Source organism: Paramormyrops kingsleyae, chromosome 5, assembly GCF_048594095.1.
Source record: "Paramormyrops kingsleyae isolate MSU_618 chromosome 5, PKINGS_0.4, whole genome shotgun sequence".
Lineage (NCBI taxonomy): Eukaryota > Metazoa > Chordata > Actinopteri > Osteoglossiformes > Mormyridae > Paramormyrops > Paramormyrops kingsleyae.
In genome coordinates this window covers 2,062,851-2,081,629 of record NC_132801.1, presented here as the reverse complement: position 1 = coordinate 2,081,629, position 18,779 = coordinate 2,062,851, and the positions used below count along the sequence as shown (strand labels likewise).

General features: G+C 46.9%; 2 protein-coding genes across 3 annotated transcripts; one reads left to right on the top strand and one right to left on the bottom strand.

The window, feature by feature from the left end:
* Positions 1-49: 49 nt before the first annotated feature.
* On the bottom strand, positions 50-3,845 carry LOC111858876 (guanine nucleotide-binding protein G(I)/G(S)/G(O) subunit gamma-5). The gene is made up of 3 exons (XM_072711839.1): positions 3,566-3,845; positions 1,997-2,123; positions 50-1,787 (listed from the first exon to the last, which is right to left on the bottom strand). The coding sequence occupies exons 1-2, from the start codon at positions 3,653-3,655 to the stop codon at positions 1,998-2,000; spliced, it is 216 nt and encodes a 71-aa protein (XP_072567940.1). The 5' UTR covers positions 3,656-3,845; the 3' UTR covers positions 50-1,787; position 1,997.
* A 222-nt stretch (positions 3,846-4,067) lies between these two features.
* LOC111858870 (NACHT, LRR and PYD domains-containing protein 3-like) lies at positions 4,068-18,234 on the top strand. Of its 2 annotated transcripts, none has more exons than XM_023841029.2 (13): positions 4,068-4,221; positions 4,321-4,403; positions 10,086-10,157; positions 10,900-11,181; positions 11,749-11,778; positions 12,157-13,975; positions 14,069-14,233; positions 14,475-14,645; positions 14,891-15,064; positions 15,393-15,566; positions 15,721-15,885; positions 16,360-16,406; positions 17,261-18,234. In XM_023841029.2, exons 2-13 carry the CDS (start codon positions 4,388-4,390, stop codon positions 17,836-17,838), a joined length of 3,693 nt encoding a protein of 1,230 aa, XP_023696797.1. In that variant the 5' UTR covers positions 4,068-4,221; positions 4,321-4,387; the 3' UTR covers positions 17,839-18,234. The 2 variants fall into 2 exon arrangements, with proteins under 2 accessions (XP_023696797.1, XP_072567938.1); XM_072711837.1 differs by lacking the exons at positions 4,068-4,221; positions 4,321-4,403 and adding exons at positions 6,749-7,373; positions 8,165-8,252 and having other exon boundaries at positions 9,106-10,157; positions 17,261-18,233.
* Positions 18,235-18,779: the final 545 nt, after the last annotated feature.

The following is an 18,779-nucleotide window of genomic DNA, read 5'->3' as shown; positions in this document are numbered from 1 at the left end:
ACTAGCTGTCGTCAAGTGTGCATTAAAAAATAACAAACCAGACGAGTCATTCACAAAATTAATGTTTAATGTTTTCATTAATCTATATTATAATGTCATCGAAGACAGTTCATCCGTGATTGAGGCATGAACAGCACCTGCCAGTCTTGTCATATTAGCTATCTGGACATTACGTTTTTGTACGGTTTTCACAAAGCTGACTGTGATGTTCATACAAAACTAATTTTAGGAAGTCGCAGGGGGAAAAAGATTTAAGGGTCCACTTTGCCTGCCATCAAGGAAATGACGTGTGCCGGACCCTGTCGAAATACCGCCCCCTAATGGCGGGGAAAGGGGAGTAAAGCTCTTGAAAGACGGCTGCCGACGGCTTCAGTTACCAAGTGTTTTGCACACGCTGAATGACAGAAATAGACATTGTTTACATTCTTAATAGGTTTTGCCAGAAAAGGAGGTGGAACCGTGGAAGAGAGAAAAAAAAGAAACAATGGTCATGTCATCTTTGAAAACAATAATAAAAAACATTTTACCTCAGTAATAGAGGCCATTTTACTGAAGGATTCAGGAAATGAGACAAAACAGATGACAAACAGGCCAAGACCTGAGAAAGGGAGCATTTGGCAGAGTGTGACACACAATGGCTGCCTGAATGACTCTTGTGCTCATTTACTCCCAAAATGACGAGACCCGTCAGGGTCAGGTTGTGTAGACGTGTTATTCAGACCAAAGGGGATCACTCCCCGGAAGCTGGACGCACAAATACCCCACCTGTACAAATGTAGGCCATAGTTGCCCTTCCAGGTAGGTCTGTCATCGGGAGTATGGCACCACAAAGGCTGAAAGCTGACCGTGCAGCCGCTCTTCCTGGCTGCAATCAGACGATTCCTTTACCAGTGAATGATGTGAGGCAATTAAAGGATCACTTTCATTTAGCTGGAAGCGTGAAAAAGGAGAAGTAGACTGTAGTGAGCAAGAGGCTTCTCTCTGGACACATTTCACCTCACCGCCGCCGAGCGAAAAATGCAAACCGTTGTCTGACACCTCCTTCAAGGCATGAGGTCCAGCGCCGTGACGTACAGCGGTGCCGATACCTGGCAGCGAAAGGCACTTTAAACAAGCCCTTACACAGATCCTGAATCCAAAATGGTGTATGTTACTGGGGGCACTGAAGGGCAAGAGCAGCGTGGGGGGTGGGGGGCAGAGGATTCAGGCTGCCAGGGCGATAAACACACCAGCACCCAGGTCAGCCACTTCCTCATCCTACAGGTTTGGCCGCACTGCGTCTGGACGGGTATCGGAGACGCAGTGTAGATGAGAACCAGGTCAGCATGCGCTCCTCAACACCAGCCAGGTACGCCTTAAAGGTTCCCTTCACGGACGATACCCATCATGGGGGGTGGTGACAGACCTGCTTGTGCTGCCAGATGAGGGGGTGCTGTCTCAGAGCAGGGTGTGGGTTCGCGAGACAGGCTGTCAGCAGTGGTACTTAAAAAAACCCTCAAACCAAAAAAGTTATTTAAATGCCTAAACTGTAAACTGATCTTTGAATAACAGTCTGGTAACTTGTTTAATATAACAGTGTAAAAATAGAGTTCTTTCTTGGAGAAGTCGTGTTGTGTTTTGTTTGATGATAGAAGGTGGCAGGTTAGTCGGGTGTGTGTGTGTATGGGTGTGTTGCGGGGGGGGGGGCGGGGTAGCCATTGTTGTGGAGATGATCTCCCATATAAGAGCGGTCTGTGTGGACGGGCTGAATGGACTGGGGGCTCCGCCTCTGAGTGTGGCAACTGGGCCTGAAAGAGAGAAGGGGGCAAACGGTGAACCACCCCCCCTCACAGAAACAATGCCCTTTCTGATGATGGGGGGGGGGGGGGGGGCAGCAGGAGGTCAGAGTACACGCAAAAGAGCAGCGGAAAAACACAGATTGACATTCATGTATGGGGAAACAGATCAGCGCCCCCTGTGGGCACAAGGGGAAGCAGCGGAATGGAGGTAGGCTTACCTCAGAAGAGGCTGCAAGACTTGGGGGGTCTGAAGGGGTTGTCACTGGATGACACCCCCATCAGGAGGGGGTCCCTGTGTGCATTCTGCAGACAGAAGCCCTTCAGGTCCGAGGCGGCCTGTGAGACCTGCAGGAGACGCACGGTCAGCAGGAGCCGCTCACACACGCCATTCACACACGCCATTCACACACGCCACTCACACACGCCGCACCCCAACGCCACTCACACACGCCGCACCCCAACGCCACTCACACACGCCGCACCCCCACGCCACTCACACACGCCGCACCCCCACGCCATTCACACACGCCGCACCCCAACGCCACTCACACATGGCGCACCCCCACGCCATTCACACACGCCGCTCACACACGCCATTCACACACGCCGCTCACACACGCCATTCACACACGCCGCACCCCAACGCCACTCACACACACCGCACCCCAAAGCCATTCACACACGCCGCTCACACACACCGCACCCCCACGCCATTCGCACACGCCGCTCACACACGCCGCACCCCCACGCCATTCACACACGCCGCTCACACACACCGCACCCCCACGCCATTCACACACACCGCACCCCCACGCCATTCACACACGCCGCACCCCCACGCCATTCACACACGCCGCTCACACACGCCGCTCACACACGCCATTCACACACGCCGCTCACACACGCCGCACCCCCACGCCATTCACACACGCCGCTCACACACGCCGCACCCCCACGCCATTCACACACACCGCACCCCCACGCCATTCACACACGCCGCTCACACACACCGCACCCCCACGCCATTCACACACGCCGCTTTTAAACTTCTCAGTGAGAAGCCTTTTTATTTATGTATGTATTCCTTTATATTAAGTAATAACAAAATAACCACTATATGTTGTTATTGATACTCTATATTATATATATATATATATATATATATGAGACACAAACACACACGCACACATATATAAATACACATATACATACATGCATAAATACAGTTACACGCCAGTTACACGTCGCTTCCGAGGCATATACATCGGCAGCCTCCCACCCCTGGCCGGCTGCCGTGAAGGTTTCCCCGTATCCTCTCCCACCCCGGCCGGTGCGACGCCACCCCCGGGTCCCCCGCAGGCAGACGTTTCCGGAACGTTTTTAAAAACATTAATTTCACCGCGAAGCAACGTCAGAGAAGCAACGTCACTTTAAACGAAAGAAAACAGATTTCGGCACATTCAAGGTTCACTTGTAGATTAAACTAAATAGTACAAACTCATAACAAGCAATGACTCTCGATAGTTTTTTTTTTTTTTAATATAGAGGCTCTATAATTGATACCCTGTTATTCCTGAATGATAAGTATCCTATAGTAATACAGTAAAATGCAACACGCTTTCGGATCTGCTCCATCGTGCTCTTGATTGTAATAATGCATTCTAATTTAAGCTATAGGCTATACAGTTCAGACATCCACAATATGAGACATAGAAAAACTGCAGGCCAGGTGGCCCTGGGTACCGCCATCTCCCGGCCCTTTCCCCGTCGCTGCCCAGCTCTCTCACCTTGATCCTGGACATGCTGGCCTCGAAACGCAGCTGCTTGACGGCTTTCTGCGCCATGAGCAGGGTGCCGTTTGCGCTGCTGTTGGACATGACAGCGGGGGCAGAAAGGATCCGCTTCGGGGGAAACAGAAAGAAAGAAACGAGGCAAAGCGGGGCTCACACGCTCCGGCTCTCCTTTCCTTTGGCAGGAAACAGAAAACGTCAACGCAGCCCAGACAACTTCCTAATTGCTGGCGAGATCGGCTTCAGATCAAGGGAAAGGTTACAGGTCCACAAAGCACTTTCGGGAAAACACCGAAAGGCGTCTGGTTACGTGAGACCCGCTTGTCACAGAATTACCGGGCGACACGGGAAGAGCAGAATAAATTCACAGTGGGTTTAAAGTTTACGGCATAATAGCTAAACTACAGTAAATTATTTAATTTTAATAAAATACCCACAAGACATATAGGCCTATAAAATAATTTTTATCTATTTATAATTCGCATTAACTAAGTAAAATAGCCCTGGAAATCGCACCAAACTAGGGGAAAGAGCAGTAACTATTCTGAAGGGTCGAGGAAAAGTAACACTGAAATGAAAGCGAAACAGCGTAAATAACTACGGTAGGCGACACAATCGCTGTATTTCAGGAGCGATGGCGGCAGGCAGCTCAGGTGGGCCGCTCGCCTTAGACTGCACTTCACCCGTGAGTGGCTGAGGTTTAGCGCTACTGTTACTCACCCTTACATTTTTCGAATTTTATCTCATTACAGATGCTGGTAAAAGATAAACTGCAGAAGAAGAGAGCTTGATCAAGATTCAAGAATCTTTATTTGTCACATGCATAGTTATACAGGTACAACATGCTTGAAATGCATCCTGAACCGCTCATACTTTGTGCAAATAACAAAGAAACTAGAAAATAAATTGTAAAATACACTAAATAAATTATAGAGAGTGTAAACAGAAAAAAGAAAAATTACCTATGAATTTACAAGAGTGTATATACAAATTACAGGATGAAATACTGTGCAAGAAATGCTTATAGCCAGTTTAAAGTGCAGTGTGCAGTGTCAGCACAGCAGTGTAAAGTGAACTGATAACCATAACACTATGACCAGGAGAGTGGCATGATAGCCAGTTAAAGTGCAGTGTCAGCACAGCAGTGTAAAGTGAACTGATAACCATAACACTATGACCAGGAGAGTGGCATGATAGCCAGTTAAAGTGCAGTGTGCAGTGTCAGCACAGCAGTGTAAGGTGAACTGATAACCATAACACTATGACCAGGAGAGTGGCATGATAGCCAGTTAAAGTGCAGTGTGCAGTGTCAGCACAGCAGTGTAAGGTGAACTGATAACCATAACACTATGACCGGGAGAGTGGCATGATAGCCAGTTAAAGTGCAGTGTGCAGTGTCAGCACAGCAGTGTAAGGTGAACTGATAACCATAACACTATGACCGGGAGAGTGGCATGATAGCCAGTTAAAGTGCAGTGTGCAGTGTCAGCACAGCAGTGTAAGGTGAACTGATAACCATAACACTATGACCGGGAGAGTGGCATGATAGCCAGTTAAAGTGCAGTGTGCAGTGTCAGCACAGCAGTGTAAGGTGAACTGATAACCATAACACTATGACCGGGAGAGTGGCATGATAGCCAGTTAAAGTGCAGTGTGCAGTGTCAGCACAGCAGTGTAAGGTGAACTGATAACCATAACACTATGACCGGGAGAGTGGCATGATAGCCAGTTAAAGTGCAGTGTGCAGTGTCAGCACAGCAGTGTAAGGTGAACTGATAACCATAACACTATGACCGGGAGAGTGGCATGATAGCCAGTTAAAGTGCAGTGTGCAGTGTCAGCACAGCAGTGTAAGGTGAACTGATAACCATAACACTATGACAGGGAGAGTGGCATGTCTTGGTTGAGGAGTCAAATCGCCTGGGGATAGAAACTCCTGAGTCTCTGTCTGGCCATAATGACCCGGAACCTTCTGCCTGAATGCAGAAGCTTGAACAGTCCGTTATTGGGGTGAGACAAGTCCTTAATGATCCTAGCTGCATACGGAGCGGTCAGGAAGGCGTCTGAACGTCACCGTGCCATAACGGAAAACCCTGATCATCAGCAAATAGTGTTCCATCCAATGAATGCTCTTATTCCGGACGGCCATGGATACCTTGACAGATCTGGGGAAACATTTGACAGGAAGCCTTGAAAACATAAAATGATACGTAAAATTGGGCTGGGGGGCAGTGATATTTTGTCAGGGTGACCAAAATTTCTAGATACACCCTTGCTCTTAGTTTATGTTATTTTATGTTTCGGCTCAGTCATACTGCAGTAGCAGACAAGCTGTACCAATATCGTGCCAGTGGCATCCCGTCTGCAGTGCCCAGTGCTATTTGGGATATGGTCCAATCTTTACCACGATCTTGTGCTAGACAAGAGCTTGGAACATGGCTGGATTGATGGATTTGTAGGTAAGGTAAATGACAGATATGTAAAGTAAATGTTAAAATCATCTCCTTCCATCTAGCGACCAAAACTTAAAATTTTAAACCAAGTCGCGCACTGCACCCTAAGCACTAGACAGAGACTCAAGGCGCTTGTGGAGTTTATGGATAAAATGCGACTCGGAATAAAAGCTGACATGATACCTGCTGTGTTTGATCACTGTAAGCAAAAGCAACGTGTCGACGACTGACTTTCAGTACTTGGACAACCAGCACAGTACAACATTTACGTTAAAAACGCATAAATCACGACAGATAATTACTGTTTTATTCCAGTTAATTACTGTTTCTGTTAGTTTTTGTCTCAAAAGCAAAATCTCACTGGTGTGTGACTCCGCATTGCCAGTGACCAGGAGGTCGCCGGCTCAGATCACTGCGTTGGCAGAGTGCCCCCCCCCGACCACGGCTCTCAACCCCCAACCGTTCCAAGGACTGTCAGCTTTCTCCAAAAAATGCATCTCACCGATTGCCCCACTAACGATAACACCTCTTTCTTTCCGTTGAAGGCCCTGCCTGCCAGCCCTTGCACACAGTGTAAGGTTTTGCTTCCTTTCACGGTGCTTCCTGAGTGTCTTCTGCCTCTCCTGGTCCTTGCTCACGTTTACCTGTCGGACGCTCCGTCAGTCCCCCGCCCTGGCACTCTCCCCGTGTTTCCTCATGCCCGTGTAGGTCTGACCTTACCGGCTACGGGCGCTCCGTCAGTCCCCCGCCCTGGCACTCTCCCCGTGTTTCCTCATGCCCGTGTAGGTCTGACCTTACCGGCTACGGACGCTCCGTCAGCCCCCCGCCCTGGCACTCTCCCCGTGTTTCCTCATGCCCGTCTAGGTCTGACCTTACCGGCTACGGACGCTCCGTCAGTCCCCCGCCCTGGCACTCTCCCCGTGTTTCCTCATGCCCGTGTAGGTCTGACCTTACCGGCTACGGACGCTCCGTCAGTCCCCCGCCCTGGCACTCTCCCCGTGTTTCCTCATGCCCGTGTAGGTCTGACCTTACCGGCTATGGACGCTCATGGAAGAGTGACCCTGCCAACACTCTAAGCTGATTCCAGTCTGATTACTTGAATTCCTAAGTAAAACCTGGATTCCCTGATCATCAAAATGACTGAAATATTAATTATTATTATTGTCAGTTCATTTAGAAAGATTATTGTAAATAAGACGGGTTCATATGGAACCGTATCTCCTGGGTCTCTTAGGGCAGTGACTCTCCCCTCCGGACCCCCGGATGGTCCACGCAGAGCATTATGCCGTCAACACTAAGGTTGTAATTTCAGCTTCCAGGGAGCCACATAAACTGAAACCCTTCTCTCTGTGGTAAGTTGGTTTGCATGAAAGTGTCAGATTAATGTAAATATACAGGCATTTGTTCAAATTAGCAGTTCTTGGCATTAATGCATTTCACTTGTAAATCGATAGCAGTTAAATTTCTTCCACATGGAGGCGCCATTGTACATTTGTAAAATCTTGGTGAAAGCTAATGTAAGGAGGGACCCTTAACACCAACCAAAGCCCACTGCTGTGCAACCAGAGACTCTTCATATTTACCCGACGTCAATTTTCTCTTACTCAACAGTACAATGTCACTATCATGGATTTATATCAGGCTTTTGTCACGACTGTAAAGTATGTTTATCAGTGTGTCAAGTATGTTTATCAAGCCAAGTAACTGCAGCTGCTGTATCATCCAAAAGGAGGTTCACCCTGGTCTCTGAGATACTGCCCCCTGCTGCACAGTACAGAAGCAGCAGTGCATTTAATCTGCCATGCAGCCTGAAAGCTTCTGCTCCCACCCTTTTCCTCCAAATCATGTGATCTGCTAATCCTTGGTAGTTTAATCTGAAACCTGTATCACATATTCATAACTAGGAGGTCTGAGTGAGGTGAGGGTTTGTGCAGAAGTTTGTGCAAGTTTGTGCAGAAACTCCACACGCACAAAGACGCGGGATTGAAACCACTGGCAGTGCTACTGACTGAGCCACTGCGCCACTTTTCTGGGGCTAGACTGTCACCTGATTCCCTCCCTCACACATCTACAGGCTCCTGCTGCATCCGATGACTCTGTTCAGCTGCTCCGAAATGTCTTTCTTCTCACATTTTTTTCACAGCTCCAGACTGCGCTGCGCAGCGCTAATTCCCAGCTGCCAGTGGGAGGCAAAGCTTTTCCATAGTGACCATCTGCCCACAGATACCGCAGTAAATAAAACCCGTCCATCTACCATCCAAATGCTTATGTACGTCAGGGTTCTGACGGGCCTGGAGTCCATCCCAGGCAGCAAAGGGCACAGGGCTGGGAAGCGAGATTTGAGTCCTTCACAGGGAGCACATTCATACACCACAGCCAGTTTAAAGACTCCATTCCACCTATCTGCACGTCTTTGGACTGCGGGAGGAAGCCACAGCAGATGCTGCTGTACACAGTGAACTTGCTCCACACATAGCCTGGATTTTGTATGCTGGCTTGTGCTTCTGTTGCGACTTTTTGTTTTGCCGAGCAGTTTTTCTAGGGGCCTGTCTCATGATTGCGACGTTTATCATGATGTGTTTGGCCTGCAGTCAACCCCACTGCTCATCTGCCAGATCTTCACCTCACAATCTGTCACTGATGTCTCCTGCATCTCTGTGTGCGTCCAGATAATCCATTTCAGAGGGGACACAGGTTTTACAAACTACTTTAAAACTGGAAAACTCCTGTGCTTGGCTGACTAGCTCAGTTCTTGTTGTACTTTAACTGGTTTGTTTCCTTAAGTGACTGAAAGTCTCATCCAGCTGTTTCACATTAGCATTAGTGACACATGCATGATTGTAGGGGACTGACCAATCAGCACACAGCAAAAAATCAGTGCTTAAGTGAAATTCGGGTCCTTTTAATTAGAAAAAAATCCTGTTCTGGCTCAAAGTGTCCCCCTTGACATGTATTATCTGATAACCCTGTATTAGAAACATATTGTAACGTTCATACACTCAGCATAGAATGGAACTTTACTGGGCACTGACCAAACAATATCCCAAATGTGAAATGAAAGAAGCTTTTAACAATGTCTTGCAGTCACTCCTGGGGCCGGCTCTAAGCATGGGGAAATGCCACCCCCCCAGCTGATGAGATCTAACGAGGAGGAACCCGCCCCCCAAAACTCATTTCTGGCTAAGGGTCTGCCTAGGGCCCCTGAAAAGGGAGACCCAGCCTTGATCCCTCCTCATCGAATCCTGCCATTTCTCCTCCCAGCCTTGGTCCCTCCTCACCGAATCCTGCCATTTCTCCTCCCAGCCTTGGTCCCTCCTCATCGAATCCTGCCATTTCTCCTCCCAGCCTTGGTCCCTCCTTATGGAATCCTGCCATTTCTCCTCCCAGCCTTGGTCCCTCCTCACCGAATCCTGCCATTTCTCCTCCCAGCCTTGGTCCCTCCTCACCGAATCCTGCCATTTCTCCTCCCAGCCTTGGTCCCTCCTCATCGAATCCTGCCATTTCTCCTCCCAGCCTTGGTCCCTCCTCATGGAATCCTGCCATTTCTCCTCCCAGCCTTGGTCCCTCCTTATGGAATCGTGCCATTTCTCCTCCCAGCCTTGGTCCCTCCTCATCGAATCCTGCCATTTCTCCTCCCAGCCTTGGTCCCTCCTTATGGAATCCTGCCATTTCTCCTCCCAGCCTTGGTTCCTCCTCATCGAATCCTACCATTTCTCCTCCCAGCCTTGGTCCCTCCTTATGGAATCCTGCCATTTCACTCACAATGTGCCACCACTCCATCGTGAACAAGCTGCCCTGCCCCCCTGGGACTGGCAGAAAATGGCGAGAGGACCTCGAATCCCAATAAATGCGCACAAACCAGACAAACCAAGCCCCCAGTCACTTGGTCTGCCCTCCGCCATCTGTATAAAAATATAAGTAACTTATTACTTCTAACTTATCTGACAGCATATAAAGTTGTTGCTGCAGTGAGTCATACACCAAGCTAGCGCCTCATAAACATCAGTCCCTTGTGTATGTAGATGAGGCTGCTAACAGATTGTGTCTGCCTGCGATTTAACTAGGAGTCACTGAGGTTTACGAAAGGAAGCTCAATCCAAGACTGATCCGCTATAACGGGGGCTGCAATCCTACTGGTAAGTCGTCATAAAATTACCTGATGAATGCAAAACACTGTGCTGTGCATGCAGTTATGTATAAATACCAGATGTTTAAGATAATTGATTGCATAGCTTTCATAAAACTTTACAGTGAACCACAACCTGAGTGAAATATCCTGGTATATTATTAAATTTAGAACAACATAGAATTAATCACTTGGGATATCTTTTCAGGGTAATGTTTTGTTGTGAATTCAGTGTTCATTACACTTACATAGTATTTATTACACATACGTAGTGTTTATTACACATACGTAGTGTTTATTACACATACATATAGTTTATTGCACATACATGGTTCAGACATCCTTTGTGGAATATGTCTGACCAAGGTTACGAAGAATGTGACAGCAAAATGTACTTGTTCTACTATGCTTAATAGAGGATTTTGGACTGATTTTTGGTGTATCATCATAACCTTAAATATAGTGCAATCATGAAGGATTACTGAACTTTTGATTCAAAAGTATCTGGTTCTTCGTAACCTGATATGAACACAAGGAGTATGTTATCTCATGTTCATGTGAATATACTAACTGATAAGCTTATCAACAGACATTTTAGTGCCAATATTCTGCCCTTTCTATTTTACAACAGATCTGTCTTTGCTAACCATTGTTTTGTAACAAACCTGTTTTATTTATTTTCCTAGTTTTTTGTCTCGTAAAGTTTCCTTTTTTTTAAAAAAAAAACAAAACACAGTATTATGCTTTTACAGCTGAAACAATGGCAGACATCACATCCCAGCTTTTCTCCACCCTGGAGGATCTGGTCAAGGATGAGCTGAAGCAGTTCAGGTTCTACCTTTCCCACAAGAACCTCCTGGAAGGATTCAAGCACATCCCCAAAGGCCAGCTGGAAAATGCGAGCTCAACTGACATCGTGACGCGGATGGTGGAGAGCTATGGCAGGCAGGGGGCGCTAGAGGTCACCATACACATCCTGAAGAAAATGAGCCAGATGGAGCTCGCCAGCCGCCTGGAGAAATCACGCAAACAAAGTATATTCTTTAGATTTTTACAACTGTCAGTCTTGATAAATGCTTTTATTTGAATTTGCTTTCATCAGCCTGTCAATAAGATCAGTTTGCACTATATGTTTACCTTGTTGACCCTACGGTGATTTGATTACAACGATTGAAGGAATGACACGGGAAATATTTTATCTATCATGATTCAATTTGATTAATCGATTGTTTTGATTACCTAAATTCACTTGAAATAATTCACAAATGTTACTATGGGAACATTGCCACACTATTTGTGGAATACAAGGAAAGCAAAATCTCAGATCATTATTTTTTATTGTTATTTGTAAACTAGGAGGAAACGCCAGCAGGTTGACCAGGCTTTCCTCATATGTCCATTGCTTTGGACAAACGCTTATGCTAAATACGTAGAATAAAAACACCACAATGGTCATGGCTGAAGTGGCTCCCCATTGATTCTGTAAAGCACCTTCATTCATTCATTCATTCATTCATGAAATGATAGAAGACCTTGACACACAGCAATCCCCCCTTTTCCAGGTTTAACATCACACTGTCTTTTTTCCTTCCCCATTTCAGGCACAGGATTGGAGGTACCTGCTGACCTAGGTGAGTGGATCACTGGCACAAAAATGCCAGATTGTTCGATTCAGAACATTAGAAAGAGAAACTAAAATGTACCGTAACTCCCACACCCCCACTGATGCTGTACCACCGCCGTAAAATGACACAATCATATATTTCACTGCTTCTTTGCACATTGAAGCTGTGTGATAAGGCACACTGTTCACAACAATCGCATTTGAGAATGGGGCTTTCCCCGATCTTTAACTGTAATTTGAAAAGTGAATGTAATTTGCCAGTTTTTCATGGCTGCAATGCTATTACTAAACACTAGAGGTGCTGCTCATATAATTCATCCCTTTGTTTCCTGTACTTCATTTTTGTATGTGGCCTTCATGTCATTTTTACTTTTTTATTCCTCAGAGAAGTCCATGAAGGCAGCACAGAACGATCTTAAATCCAATTTGATCGCAAAGTACAGGGAGATATCTGAGGGTGTGGCCAAGCAGGGTAACAAAACTCTTCTCAACGACATCTATACAGATGTCTATGTGACTGAGGGCGAATGCGAAGGGATTAACAGCGAGCATGAGGTACGGCAGGTAGAGTGGGCCACCAAGAAGCAGGCTGCCCCAGAAATCGCCGTGCTGTGCACCGACATCTTCAAACCCTTACCTGGGAAGAAGAAGCAAATCAAGACAGTGATGACCAAAGGTATTGCAGGCATTGGAAAAACAGTCTCCGTGCAGAAGTTCATCCTTGATTGGGCAGAAGGAAAGTTAAACCAGGATCTGTATTTCACTTTCATTCTTCCTTTCCGTGAGCTCAATTCGATCAAAAGTGAACCATTCAGCTTGCTGAAACTGATTCATTATTTCCACCCAGAGTTGGAATCATATGGAAATGTCCTCTTGGGAAACAGGAAAGTTTTGTTTATCTTTGATGGTCTTGATGAAAGTAGGATTGAGCTCAATTTCCAGGTGAAGAAGTGGTCAGATGTAGCAGATCCAACCTCGCTTGATGTGTTGCTGATAAATCTCATCAAGGGAAACCTCCTTCCTTCTGCTCTCCTCTGGATTACTTCCAGACCTGCAGCTACCAGCCAGATCCCCCCAGAGTATGTCCATCGGGTGACAGATGTGAAAGGCTTTAAAGATCCACAGAAGGAAGAGTACTTCAAGAAGAGGTTCAGCCACAATGAGGCCTTATGTAGAAGAATTGTTACATATGTAAAGTCAACAAGGAGCCTCTACATCATGTGTCACATACCTGTCTTCTGTTGGATTTCAGCTACTGTCCTTGAGAAGCTGTTGGATGGAGGAGATCAAAGGGACTCGACTGGCCCTAAAACCCTCACTCAGATGTACACAAGTTTTTTGCTAATCCTGACTAACATGAAGAATCAGAAATATGTAGGGAGTGCCAGTCCTGAGGCAAAGGCACAGTCTGACAAAGAAAAAGAGATCATTCTAAAGTTAGGGAAGCTGGCTTTTGACCACCTAGAGAAAGGAATCCTCACTTTTTATGAAGACGACCTGACAAAGTGTGGCATTGATGTTAGTGAAGCATCAGTATACTCTGGCGTATGCACAGAAATCTTCAAGGATTCAGAGATCACACAAGGGAAAGTGTTCAGCTTCATACATCTAAGCATCCAGGAGTATTTTGCCGCCCTCTATGTGTTCCTGAGGTACAAGAATGACAAAACAAACCTCTATGAAAAGCACAAAATAGGCAAAAAGTTTTCTAAGCTATTCAAAAAAAGCTCATTATTCGACTTGCACAAAGGAGCAGTGGACAAGGCATTGCAATATAAGAATGGGGAGCTGGACCTGTTCCTTCGGTTCCTCTTAGGCATCTCCAGGAACTCCAAGGAGTCAGCAAGCCTTCTCAGAAACCTCCTGAGAGAAACTACTAGCAGCGCAGATAGCCTTGAGGAAACAATCAAGTATATCAAGGGGAAGATCAAGAAAAACCCTTCCCCGGAGAGCAGCATCAACCTGTTCCATTGTCTCATTGAGCTGGATGACACCTCTCTGGTCCAGGAGGTCCAGTCCTACCTAAATGCAGGCAGTCTTGAAGGAAAGGAGGCATCCCTCTCGCCTGCACATTGGTCGGCACTAGCTTACATCCTGTTGATGTCTGAAAACGTGCTAGAGGAATTTGACCTGAAGAAGTATGTCAAGTCAGATGAGGGGCTACTGAGACTGCTGCCTGTCATCAAATTCTCCAAAGTGGCTCTGTAAGTGCCAGAGCGCTTCCCGTGATGTGACACACACTGATGCTCCACCTCCATGACTTTATATGTAACCGGTACATTGTGGTTTCTTTACAGGATGGACAACTGCAGCCTCACCAGGGCCTGCTGTGAATCACTGGGCCCGGCCCTCAGTTCTGACCTGAGACAGCTGATTCTGAGCCAAAATGACTTACAGGACTCTGGAGTGAAGCTGCTCTCTGCTGGCCTAGAGACCCCTGACTGTAAACTGGAGATACTGAGGTCTGGAGATATGAGTAATCAAGAGAAAACAGAATAAGCACCTACATTATGAATGAACTATTACATTTACAGAAAAACTGAAAGCAGTTTATTCAAAGGGAAATGTTCATAAAAATATATAAAAGTTTATGCAAACGTTTTGATTAATGATTTATTTGTCTGGTAATCAGGTACAAAATGTGACTGGCTCCTTTTGACGTCCCATCACCATGTTCCAAGTCACACTCTGTTTCTTACTCAGACTTGACGGGTGTAACCTGACTGGAAAGAGCTGCGACAGCCTTGCCTCAGCCTTGGCCAAAGCCCAGAATCTCAGAGAGCTGGATCTGAGCACCAATGACCTGCAGGACTTGGGAATGGAGAAGCTCTTGGAAGCACTGGCTAAGACTCCATGCACCCTGGAGACAATGAGGTGGGAATGAAGCTTCCTTGACTGATGCTTCAGAGTGAGGAGAATAGATACAATTATATTTTCATGGTATATTAAAGGGTTACCACAGTCAAGTCTTTCTAGGTATATTTAATAAGATACAATATTTCAGTACAGTACTTTTTAATACTTGTGATGTTGCATATTAATTTCAGTATCCATCAGTAATTTTTTTTTTTACAGAGATTGCAGTTGTAGATTCAGGACAAAATTAACCTCTTCTTCAGGTTGAAATGGTGTAAACTCACGGAGAAAACCTGTGAGGGACTAAAGAACGTTTTTAGCTCAAAGTCATCAAAACTGAAAGAGCTGGACCTGAATGACAATGACTTACAGGATTCAGGAGTGAAGCTGCTCTCTGCTGGGCTGAGTAACCGGGCCTGTGAACTGCAGACACTGAGGTCAGAACTCCGTCTTTTCATGGAGATCCAGTGAACTGTCCTGGGCTGGTTTCAAATGTTTTATGACAGGAAAGAAGCCGAGTTTATTACTCAGTCAGTTATTCAGGATGAGAGTCCAGGGGGCTGAAGTCTGTCCGAGGAAACACAGGCCACAAGGCTGGCGGACACCCTGCCATGTCCGTCACAGGCTAGTTTAGTTAGCATTAGCCAGTTAGCCTGACTGTGTGTTTTTGGATGGCATGAGGTAGCAGTGCTATGCATTGACCCATGGTAATGGTGACAGTAATGATAATGAAATTAAAGCTTAATTTTGCACATTTCTGCTCAGCCTCGAGAGATGTGGACTCACGATGAAAGGCTGTGAGTCCTTGGGCTCAGCAATTAGCTGCATGGGCTCCAAGCTGAGGAGGCTGAACCTGAGGGACAATGATCTACAGGACCAGGGCGTGAAGCTGCTGTCGGTGGGGCTGGGGAGCATCCAGTGCAGGCTGGAGAAGCTCTGGTCAGTGTGAGACTCGCAGAGACAAGGGGAAGGCAGTTTGGGTTGGCAAGGCCCTGGGGGCGGGGTTTCCCTTTCGAGGGATTAGCATTACCATGGCTGTAAAACACACCCATTTGCACCGGTATTCAGGGCCCACATTTTCACCTCTCCGCAGCCTATCAGGGTGCTACATTACGGAGGCAGGCTGTGCATCTCTGGTTTCATCTCTGAGGTCAAACCCCTCACACCTACGGGAGCTGGACCTGAGCTACAACCACCTGGGAGACTCAGGGGTCAAGCTGCTCTCTGCTCTGCTGGGGAATCCCAAGTGTAAACTGAAGTGAGTCTGTGTACCTGTACAAACTGCACAAGCAGAGTGTGGAGGTGATGCTCCCCCTCAGTCAGGAACATTAATAATACCCCCCCGCTGTCTTCCATTCAGCCTAACCAGGCCAAGGCCATTGGCTTTCCACTGCTACTGCTAATAATAATGCCAGTATGTTATTTGTATTGAATACTATATAATAATATAACAATCATTTATATCATTCCATCATACACCTGACACTTTTCCCCTATATCAGCCACCAGCTGAATTTTCACACTTCATTCATTCATTAGCTGAACGTGTTTCTCCTGAGACTGAGCAACGAGACACAGACAAAACAAGGTGATAGAAAGACAAAAGTATAAAGTGAGATATATTAAAAATGAACAGTGGGAGAGCATTTAACGGTCATTAATTGGGAAGGAAGGATACTGTGGCTGACAGGCTGGCTCTCTGTACACATCTGACCATCTGGTTTATCTGCAGCACAGACCATGCTGGAGAGAACAGGAACAGATCAGGGCTGCTGAAATGTAAGTGTTGCACATTAAGCGTCTAGAGCAGCGTTTTCACTGCGATCCTTGGGACCCCACAGTCTGTCAGGGAGCCGGCGAGGGGGAACAAAGACGTGGACTGTCTGTGGGTCCCTGAAGACCGTGCTCGGAAACTCTGCTCTAGAGAAGTTTTGAAAAGTGGCAGAACCTTCTTCGTTTTTGCATTGCTGGTTTCTGTTTACAACCAAGTACATAAGCTTACTCAGAAAATTGTTTGCTCAGAAAATTTGGGCAGAATAAAACTTTTGCTTTAACCCCTGCTTAACCCTTTGTTATGTAATCATAATATCACGGATAAGCCACCCACTGCTGGTATCAGTAACTGCTGGTAACTGCTTCAGACACCACCATAACCAGTAACGGTTCTGGCTAATGTGGAGCCCTAGGTGAGCATCACTGCTGGTGCCCCCTGTCTGAGGCAAAGTGAAACTGGCTGGCAAGTTGGCACCTCTCAGAAGTTGGTGTCCTATAGTAGGTGGCCATCTATGTGGCCTATCGGATTGACCGGTCCTGCTGGTCGCCTATGCGGCCTATCGGATTGACCGACCCTGCTGGTCGCTTGTGCGGAATATCGGATTGACCGGCCCTGCCAGTCGTCTATGCGGCCTATCGGATTGACCGGCCCTGCTGGTCCCTTGTGCGGAATATCGGATTGACCGGTCCTGATAGTCGCCTATGCGGGCTATCGGATTGACCGGCCCTGATAGTCGCCTATGCTGCCTATCGGATTGACCGGCCCTGCCGGTCGCCTATGCGGCTTATGGCCTGTAACCCTCGCCTTACCCAGGCTTTACTGTGTTCCCTTTGATACTGATACTGAGTCTATATTGCAGACGCTTGCCAGCTCACAATGGATCCCAACACGGCCAATAAGCACCTATCTCTGTCAGACGGGAATCAAAAGGTGACCCTGGACTCCGAACAGTCCTACCCCAGCCATCCAGAGAGGTTTGAGCGCCTGGAGCAGGTACTGTGCTCCCAGGATCTGTCTGAGGCCAGGTTCTACTGGGAGGTCGAGTGGGCTGGTTGCTGGACTTCTGTGGGCGTGGCCTATGCAGGCATAGCCCGCAAGGGGAAAGGTGACGACAGCCAGCTGGGCTACAACGAGCAGTCCTGGAGCTTGTTCTGCTCCGAGGCTGGCTACTCTGCCCGGCATGGTGGCAGGTTTCTGGATATCGCCGTACCGAGCCCCAAGCCCGAAAGAGTCGGGGTCTACCTGGACTGGTCCAGAGGCACTCTGTCCTTCTACGGCATTGCCTCCAGCACGGTGACGCTGCTGTATACGTTCCACTCTGCGTTCACTGAGCCCCTGCATCCGGCATTTGGGATGGGGTTTGAGGTCAAGGCCGGACACCGCCATCGGCTGGACAGCTGGGAGGATCCGTCCCACGTGTGTCTGTGTCAGCTGTGACAGAACATCTGGACCCCCTGAGATCCCACTTTCTTCAGACACACAAGCATTTACTGTCATTGCGAAAACATCCAAAGAACTTCATATCAAACATTAAAACTATGTGTCGTAATTTAATGTCTGTAGCCAGAAATAAATGCAATGGCGTATTGGGCAACCATACCGACACGTCCCCCTCGATAGAGTAATTTTACTATCTGTCTACATGCCTGGTCATCATTTGAATCTCGCAGTATTATACTTGCATGCTTTTCTTTAAAATTGGCTTTACTTTGCAGGATTATTCAAGCCGCCCTTGTTCCTGCTATTTCCTGCTAAGTGTCGGAGAGCTGTGCCAAAGCTCATTCACATTCAATAGTAAAATAAACAAGGAAGTGCCCATTGTCTCCTTCTTTCTTGCATCAGGACAAAGTCAGAATGTTCAGATATCATTTGGTTCTTCAGCCAGAACCCCTAATGTCATGTGGACCTAGGTGAAGGTTATCTAAAGGTAAATATGAATCTGCTGATTGTGGACAATAATTATGTTGTCAAAAAGTATAAAGATCAACACAGCTGAGGTACCAAGGTTTACTGATGTTTTCAGTTGCTGACAAAGAAAACATTTAGAGCCTCAGCAGATATTGTGAGATTAGATCTGCTGCACGCAGAAGCCGGGGAACATGCCAGCTGCCCACATGCAGCCCAAATGCAGGAACCCCCCCACGGTCCTGCGGGTGTGAGGTCACATGAGCCGCCATCCAGTTAAAGACGTTTCACATCTTTACCTCTGGCTGCGGGTTTTTTTTTTTTTTTTGCTGTAAAAGTTTTTATTTTGTTTCAAAGTGTAGCTTTTGAAAGGCAGTAAAGATTCTCTGTCCATATATATCTTCCTGTTTAGCTGAGTACTTCTTAGGTAATCTAATATAGAACAACAAATTTAAACTAGTTCTGATTGTGCA